At 31.7% G+C, this 9,822-nt stretch overlaps 1 protein-coding gene across 1 annotated transcript; it reads right to left on the bottom strand.

The window, feature by feature from the left end:
- Positions 1 to 7,957: 7,957 nt before the first annotated feature.
- On the bottom strand, positions 7,958 to 9,280 carry LOC122610885 (transcription factor WER-like). Its single transcript, XM_043783841.1, has 3 exons — positions 9,091 to 9,280; positions 8,819 to 8,948; positions 7,958 to 8,564 (listed from the first exon to the last, which is right to left on the bottom strand). Exons 1-3 carry the CDS (start codon positions 9,221 to 9,223, stop codon positions 7,958 to 7,960), a joined length of 870 nt encoding a protein of 289 aa, XP_043639776.1. The 5' UTR covers positions 9,224 to 9,280.
- Positions 9,281 to 9,822: the final 542 nt, after the last annotated feature.

Raw genomic sequence — 9,822 nt, 5'->3', positions numbered from 1 at the left:
ATAGTCTACACTAAAAAGTATGAAAAAAGTTACAAGTTTCACAATTAAAAGTGTGAAGAAAAATGTTTACACACTAATAAGTGTGTACACTTAACTTAGATTTGTACGCGCTTTTAAATGTATAAATCATTTCTTCGCGGATGATTTCTACGCACTGAAAAACCATTTATTCGCGAGTTATCTCTATGCAAGTGCGTAGAAATTAATCACTCGCGAAGAAATGATCTCCACACTTATAATTGTGTAAAGTAAAAAGTTTGTACACACTTATTAGTGTGAACATTTTTCTTCACACTTTTAAATGTTAAGCTTGTAACTTTCTTCACACTTTTTAATGTAGACTATCTTGTACATATTTTTAAGTTTTGTGTATATATATATATATATATATGTATAGAGGAGGGGTTATTTGAGAACTCCTAAAAAAAAGAACCCAAGAATTCCTCTACACCATTGGACAAAATTAAAAATAAAAAACCCCTCTCAACACTAGAGGGGTATTTTCGTCAGCTCTTTTTTTTTTCTCTCTCTTACTTTAATAGAATTCTATCTAATTCATTAAAAAGCTTTTATCTCACAAATCGTAAATCGTTAGACGAAAAGAAAAGCGTGGGTAGCCTTAGAATTTCGTCCTCTTTCATTAGAGATGCGATTCGATATATTTTTGACGACTTTTTAAATTTAGTTTTTTTTTTATCACGTTCATCTTATACATAGGCAAGTTGTACTTACCCCTAATACATCCCGCTCTAGAGCCGGTAGGCTAACCCTCGCACTTCAAACCCTAAACCCTGGAGTGGGAACCCTCATCTTTTTTAGGTTTTTAGGGTTTAGATTTTTCAGGGTTTTTAGAATGTAGCTTCCCCCTCGGATTAGCAATTAAGCTTTAGGGTTTGAAGTTGTAGGGTTAGCCGGCTAACCCTACAACTTCAAACCCTAAACCCTAAAGCGTACCGTGTACCCGCTCTAGGGTTTAGGGTTTGAAGGTCGAGGGTTAGCCGATAGGCTAACACTCGGGCTTCAAATCCTAAACCCTAGAGTGGGAACCCTCATCTGTTTTAGGTTTTTAGGCTTTAGATTTTCTTGGGTTTTTAGAAAGTAGTCTCCCCTCAGATTAGAAATTAAGCTTTAAGGTTTAGTATTTAGGGTTTTACAATGCGTCCTCATCATTTTTAAACTTTATAAGTAACTTACCCATGGGCAGGTTATACAACTCACCAGTTCCAAGTCTTTCCTACACATGTGTAGGTTGTACTTACACATGTGTAGGATGAACGTGATGGAAGAAAAAAAATGAAATTTAAAAAGTCGTCAAAAGTATATCGAATCGCATCTCTAATGTATGGGGACGAAATTTCAAGACTACCCATGTTTTTTTTCCGTCTAACGATGTACGGTTTGTGAGATAAAAGTTTTTTAATGATTTAGATATTTTTTGATTTAATAAGAGAAGAGAGAAAGGGGGTGTTGGACAATTTTTTTAATAATGACAAACATGCTCTTCCTGATCTTGATGAATGGAGGGCTGAGATTGGTTCTCGCCTTTTTTTTTTTAGTGGTTCTCAAAATAACTCACCCCTATATGTATATGTATAATATACGTATATATGTATTTTTTTTTAATGTATAATATGTTTTAGTAAATGCCATATAAGCAAACTAATGAAGTTAACAGCTGTCTGTCGTCTAAAATTAACGATATTCCCTTTTTTAAGAAATTTATTAAAATTGTATCCTTTAAATAAACAAAAACAAAATAAGTTCCACTTTTTAAAAATTTTAGGTAAATAGGTTCTATTTTTATTTATTTTTTCTTTAAAATTACCCCTTTTCATCAAAAGCATTCAATTGTTGTTTTGGCAGCAACTACATAGTACCCGGCCCATGGGTTAAATTATCTATCTACCACGTTTATCCCTCTCTCTTATAACTCTTTCTTTTCAATTACTAACAATAAATTATATATCTATATTTATCTATCACTAAATGCATGAAAACAAAGCACAAATGTACGAAATTATTATAATTAAAACTAGGTGGCAAGTATCTTTAACCCTTCCTTTGCATGCATTTTAGGAGTCACGTATAGTACTTGTATCGATTTTATGTTGAAAAAATCCTGCTAGATTAGAGAGCCTCTCTTAATCAAATTAATATTTAGAGTATTTGTAATGATTCACACCACCACATCCGGTGGTGTGACACATCAGCACCATATCAACACCACACAATACCACCCAACACCATACCACACTATATTTTTATATTAAAATATAAAACTTATGAATTTAAAAACATTGAAGAAAAACAAAAGAAACAAATGACACAGTTAATTGTCAAGGTGGATGTGAAGACGTTGGAACTTCAACACCATGAAGACATTGGAACTTCAACACCATGAAGACGTTAAACTTGTAGTAACATTACACCATGTTGTCAAGGTGGAAATGAAAACGTTGTCCACATGATATACCATTACAAGTGCTCTTACATACGTTGCATTTATACTAACGCGCACGGCGCGTCACATATATATAGTAGTTATAGGGATCCCATCTCATCGTTTATTAATTTATAAGCCAACATGTGAATCATATGGCTAGGATGGTCATGGTCCACAAAGAAGGTGGTCCAAATTGTTATCAATGACGACTGCTTTAATATAGTGTACTGTAGGGGTACAGCAGGTAACAGTTGCATTGAGAGCTGAAGACAACATTATCAATCATATAAAGTCATACTCGTATGATACGATTACGCAATATGCTGATGTCACATTATCCACGTTTTACACTACAACAAATTATTCAATTCTATACACTTTGTTCCATTGTTGTAAAACTCACCGAGTAGAGCCGAGTACTTTCAACTCATACACCCGAGTACTCCCAACCCGCCCGTCAAACGACCTGGGAGTGATTAACGACTTCCGTAACCTTGCTTTATTCTACACAATTGGGAAAAGTGTGTACAAATAGTCTATATTAAAAAGTGTAAAAAAAAAAAGTTACAAGTTTCACATCTAAAAGTGTAAAGAAAAAATATTTACACTAATAAGTGTGTACAAATTTTATACTTTATGCACTTATAAGTGTGAAGATCATTTTTTCGTGAGTGATTTGTTCTCACTTGCGTAGAGATAACCCGCAAAGATATGATTTTTCAGTGCGAAGAAATTACCTGTGAAGAAAATGATTTATACATTTAATAGTGTGTACAAATCTAATATTGTACACGATAATTAGTGTGTAAACCATTTTTTTCACACTTTTAGTTGTGAAACTTATAACTTTTTTTGCACTTTTTAACGTAGGAGTGTGAACAACTTAACAAAATTTAACGCACTTTTTAAGAGTGCGTAAAAAAAGTACATACGCCAAATTTGTTGTAGTGTATTCATTAAGGCTGACAATTTTGACACGAAACCTATTAACACAATACGACACCACCGGTTATTAACAGGTTTCGTGTTTGAACTTAACAAGTTTCGTGTCTTAACAGATCCGGACCTGTTAAAACCTGTTAAGATTCGTGTCTTAAGAGATTTAGACCTGTTAGGAACTGTTAAGATTATACATATATATGAAATACTAAGAATTGATATTATGATTTGATATACGATTTTTATAAGGTAAATGTCCATGAACTTTTGTAATATAAGAATTATTATTGATATATAATAGTCGAGTTTTGTAAGAATTTTTGTATCATGAAGGTTTTTTTTTTTAATATTAATTAGTCAAGAATTTTATAAAATATATGTTAACATGTTTTCTAACAGGTCTTAACAGGTGCACTGTTAATTTTCGTGTCGTGTTCGTGTTTGAAAAAAATGACACGATTAATTAACATGTCGTGTTCGTGTTTCACTTTAACAATTTCATGTCTTAACAGGTTTCGTGTGACCTGTTATACCAGCCTTAGTCTTCATGTGTAAAAGAGAGTGATAAAGGCGTGTTATTGTTACGAGGAAATGAAGAGATGGATTATTTGAGACAAATATTATGTAACTCTTTTCAAATTTGATCCATGCATGCCGGGTTTTATCTTTGTGGATTTTGGACCCGTGGCTTTAGTAGTTTAGTGGACTTTGACAAGTTAGTTAATTCCATATTACTTTCTGGTGGAATGGAGCAAAGAAACACTTTAAATTAGCCAAATATTCAACATTATGTACACATATTTCTTTTTCTTGTTTCTTAAATATATTTTTGATTTCAGACTTTATAGTTTGTAATTTGTAAGAGTTGAACAATTAACAATTCTGCTAGAATAATACGTACTTCTTAATTAGGAATAGTTCATTATGAATGCAACTTTGCTACCGTTGGTTTAATTGATGCAAATGTTTTAATACTTAAAAATTTTCGTCGCATGATCTTTTTACACATGTATATGATCTACGATATTTTCAAAATATATTAAATTAAAAAATTGGAATTCTAAGATAGGAAAATAGATATCGAATAAAATTAAAATACCTAAAAATAAAACATAAAACGATTAAAAATGACAAAAAATTTAAGAAGTAATGCGTAATAAACTAATCTTTTGGGGAAGACTCAATGACTTCTTCAAAAGTTCTAAAATCAAAATGGTGCATAGTACCGGAATAGTTTTCAAGAACTTTGACTAGAGTGTGGGGTGAAAAGTGACCTTATATGTATGATTCGAGTAACGCCGAGTTCTAACACTTTTATCAACTTGAAAATTTGCTAGCTGAATAGCCACTCCATCGGTCAAAATACTTCCAAAATTTTCCGTTCATTCACAATTGACCGAGCCATGTATGGTCGTGCCCTGCAAATAGCAAAAAAAAACAAAAAACATGGAAAAATCTTGTAAGTTCTCTTATAAAGTTTCTAGGTATTATTAATAATGTACCCGACATCGAAACAGAGCTTTCTTTTATATTAAACTATATATCAATCAATAAACATAAAACGCATATTGATAAGAGTTAATTATAATTTTCGTCCCTATGGTTTGTATCTATTTTCACAGACCATCCCTAAGTATACGAAATTACGTGTTTCATCCCTGAGTATGGAATTCCGTTAACAAGTTTAGTCCACCACCCAAATAGACGTTAAGTAGGCGGTTACGTGACCTGCACGCTGAGGGTATTATGGTCATTTCATTAATTCATTATCTAGGGACATAAAACGTAATTAACTATCATCATCTTTTTGATCGACATAATCAATCCATCTTTTTCTTCCATAAATACTAAAACTGTATTTCAAAAAACTATATATATAATCTATATATATGTATAAAATAATCTAATTCTTTACATCAAAAATAATCCTTACATAGATCTATCCATAATCATACATCTATAATTCAATAATCGATATATCTATATGAAAAAATGAATCTTTTAAGGAAGAAATAAAGGATCAAACAGATGTTGATATTGGGGTAATGGTCGAAGTTGAACAGATCAAAAGCCATAGGCTCTGTTGGCTCCAACGTTCTTTTCTGGACTTTTTTTTCTTTGTCTTATTCAGCTCCAAGCCACTTGACTACCACTCTTCAATTTTCTCGACTGATTTCGCCGGTTGGTCCAACCAAGAAAGATATGTGAATTTTGGGCGTCAGTCTTCTCTTACTAATCAAATAATAATATTTTTTCCACTTTGAACTCAAGCTAGGAAAAATCAAGGCCACCCACCACAACCTCGTCGAGTGGTAATGGAGATGTATTGGTGGTTCACGGTGGTGACTGGACAGCAGTGGTGGTTCCTGGTAATGACTGGGCATAGGCGACAATGGTGGTTCACGGTGGTGATTGTGCCGAGGCGGCAATGGTAATGGTTTTTTTACTTTTCAGATTTGGTAAAATTTAGATACATGGATGACATTGATGAATAACGGTTGCGGATGATAACAAAGGAAATGACCATTATAGCCTCGGCGTGCAGGTTACGTAACCGCCTATTTAACGTCTGTTTGGGTGGTAGACTAAACTTGTTAATGGAATTCCATACTCAGGGATGAAACATGTAATTTCGTATACTTAGGGATGGTTTGTGAAAATTGATACAAACCATAGGGACGAAAATTGTAATTAACTCTATTAATAATTAAAAAACTAATGAAGTTGCATTGCGTACGAAAGTTAAGTACTAATTCTTCATAAATCTCTATATATATTCTTAGTAAATTGATTCTTAATGACAACTTTTGATTTCTTTTAGTCAAAGCTAATTCAAGAGTGTTTTTCTTATGCAACGAAAAGCTAGGGAGCAAACAGTAATTTCTTTTGGTTTCCATCAAACATAGACGATTTAAAAATTTATACAATAACGGTATGATTCGAGCAACCATCAATATGACCAATATCACAACTTAATCAATACGAAAGCTAAAAAAGAAACATATGAAGTTAACTCCATGTAAATATTGATTCTAGTTTCTCTCTTTTTTCCAACTTTAGTTAAATAAAAAGAGAAACAAAAAGTGTATAGTATATAATTTGAAAAATACAGACCAATTCATCAACAAAGACCATCTCGAACGTTTTGATTTTCTTCAGGTTGTTCCACTCCGAAATAGTCCATACATGCACAACTCGGAGTCATAACATGTGTTGGCTTAAAATATTCAAGATGAACCAATATGGTCTTATTTTTTGTTATTGAAAAAGAAGTCATAATGAAACTATAATGGAAAACAAACTAAACTAAAAGAGAATAATAACAATAACATAAGAATTCAATGTTAAATGATAATAATAATGATTAAATATGAACAAAGTATATAAATAAAAAACTTTTTCGTTAGTCGATGTTATTTTTTTTTTGCCGTAGGTATTTTTTTATTTTTTTTGATTTGAGAATATATGAAGGTTTTTTCTAGATGATATATATATAAATAATAATAATAATAATAATAATAATAATAATAATAATAATAATTATAAAGTTTTTTTGTGATCTTATTTTTTGTTATTAAAAAATAAACCATAATGAACCTATAATTGAAAATAAACTAAATTAAAAGAGAATAATAACAATAACATAAGAATTCAATGTTAAATGATATTAATAATTATGAAATATGAACAAAGTATATAAATAAAACTTTTTTGGTAGTCGATGTTAGTTTTTTTTTTTTTTGCCGTAGTTTTTTTTTTTTTTTTGAGTTGAGATCAATATGTACGGGTTTTTCTAAATGGTATACATATAGATAATAATGATAATAAAGTTTTTTTTATTAAATGCCGGCCATTTATTAAATAAATATTAAAAAAATAAATGATTAATAAGAAAAGAGTATTAGGCTAATAAATAGGGATTATGGATGTCAAATGTACCCCTAATTTTCTCATTTAGTTATATTATAGATGGTGTTTAGGTATCGTACATGTCTTTAATATTCAACTCGATAGGCATAAAAAAAGGACAATTTTTGTTTGTCTGGTCCTGATTGTCTTGAGCTTTTAATTGCTCAGGACAAGCCAGCCTGTCTGGGTTATAAATTAGTTACTGCCAATTTTTATATATATACTCCGTATTTTTTTAAAGTTAAGCATGTAAATGAGTACAGTCTAATTGAGAAAAGTTTGATGATCAATGGATGTGCATATACTTTAGAAACATAAGAAATAGTGATCATTTATTATCACCATTGAATCAGATGTAATGGGCAGGATCTAATTTCTTAGAACGGCAAAGTTTACACTTAATCAATTATACGTACACCAAATATTTAAATGCCAAAGTATTCAAATACGTATTGATCGAGCAAATAACACGAATAAGCGATGAACCCCTCTAATATTCTTAAACATAATTATCGATCGATGCTTCATCAATGATAATGTACTTCATCAATTCGTACATGCATATTACTTTATAACGGTATGGAGTAGTCGTAGTGTGTAAAATGCTTTTGCTACTAATTATAATCAATAATATTTGTAATACAACAGTAGTCTAAAATTCTATATTTAGAAATACGAATCCATGGTTGAGGACCAGGAAAGAACATCACTACCATCGGCCATGATGCTATCCTGGATAGAAACCTGCTGGGGTATGAAATTGTTGGTCATCGAGCCTAAAGGTGATGATGAGAACATATCAGTATAATCACTAATTGATGACACGATAATGCTCTCGCTATCTAGCAAAAATGGCTCAGTCCAAAAGGATCCGGCTGGTTCATCAGGAAACTGATCATGTGGTGTAGCATGATGATGACTCGAAACAACGTAATCTGAACCATTTGATAAACATGATGACGACGACGATTTACTTGTTAAAGAAGAGGATGGTGATTCATGGTCAGATGATGATGATAATACTGCTAGTAATATTCCAACTTCGTCTACTTGGATGTTTAAGTTAGATATGATCTTCATTGAACATCCTTCAGTAGTCGTCTTATTACTATTTATAGGTTCATCATCAGGTTTTCCAACTTCTTCTTCAATTGGAAATGCAGTACTAATTTCATCATTTCGGACAGCTGGCTGATTTTTCAAATGCGTGTGCCAATGATTTTTTATTTCGTTATCGCTTCTTCCTGGCAATCTTGCAGCCATCAATGACCATCTAAGGAAATCAAATAAATTACAAATATCATTTAGTTACCAATTAACGAATTCTAGACATATATATAGCTCATGTTACCAATTAACATATTCGCTCACATATGAGCTATCAGGTTATAGTTATAATTACCTATGTTCATATGTGAATAGTTCTCAAATGAACTTCACCCTATATATAGCTCATGTTAAATTAATATTGCATGAAATAAATGACTATATCTAATTAAGGGCAATTTTTTTTTTGTTTGAGCTTACTTGTTGCCAAACTTGTTGTGTAAACCAATTATGACATCTTCTTCTTGTTTTGTGAAATTTCCATGTTTGATATTCGGGCGTAGATAATTCATCCATCGTAACCTACAACTCCTCCCGCACCTAGACAAACCTTAAGTATAAAAAGCAAAAACCATATTTAGAAAAGAGCAAGTACATACTATCTATGATTAAAATATAAGGATGTATAGTGTATATATACTTTAAGCTAAACTTTTCAAGAGTTGGGAAGTAAATACTCGTATATTACATACCAGCAAGCTTGGGAAGCTCGCACCAGTTCTTGTGCCCGTATTTCGCAATAAAGCTTCTTAACTTGTTGTCTTCATCTTCACTCCAGGCACCTTTCTTCATTCCGAATTGATCGATACGTGGTGCCCTCACCATATCGATCTTCTGATTGTCTCTAGCTAGCTTGATCAATTAACCACACCGCGGTCTCTCTTTTGTAATATTCTTTAATTTTTATGGCTGTGAAGACCAGTGTGTTTCTTGAACTACTAGCTAGAGACAGTGTGTATATATATATATATATGTAATACGAGTAATTAGTTGATATTACCAAAACGTGTTTAGATCGAAAATATAAATTTAAAATGACCATAAGCTATATAATAATTCAAAGTATTTTATTGGTTTTGACATTGTTGACTTCATGTCGTGTATTTGTTTTCAAGTAGTCTTCACTGATTAGTGATTGATTAATTAGTCTAGTCTTCTCTTCACACTCGCGTTCCCGCATTGTCAAAAGTCTAGTCTAACTGACACGTATCCAGCGACGGAGATACGATTTTTAGTCGAGGATCGTCGAATAATATTTATGATACTAATTAATAAGTGTAATAATTATACTATAAAATTAAATTATACTAGTTTGGAGTTGTCATTTACCTTTAAACTATATAGATACATAAAAATAGTACGAAAAATATGTAGTTTCATAGATATTGTCGGGTTGTCATAGCCACTCATGGCCACCACATAGC

The sequence above is a fragment of the Erigeron canadensis genome, chromosome 8, assembly GCF_010389155.1.
Source record: "Erigeron canadensis isolate Cc75 chromosome 8, C_canadensis_v1, whole genome shotgun sequence".
Classification (NCBI taxonomy): Eukaryota; Viridiplantae; Streptophyta; class Magnoliopsida; order Asterales; family Asteraceae; genus Erigeron; species Erigeron canadensis.
The sequence above is the reverse complement of the archived record's forward strand: the minus strand, read 5'-3'. Positions and strand labels throughout refer to the sequence as shown.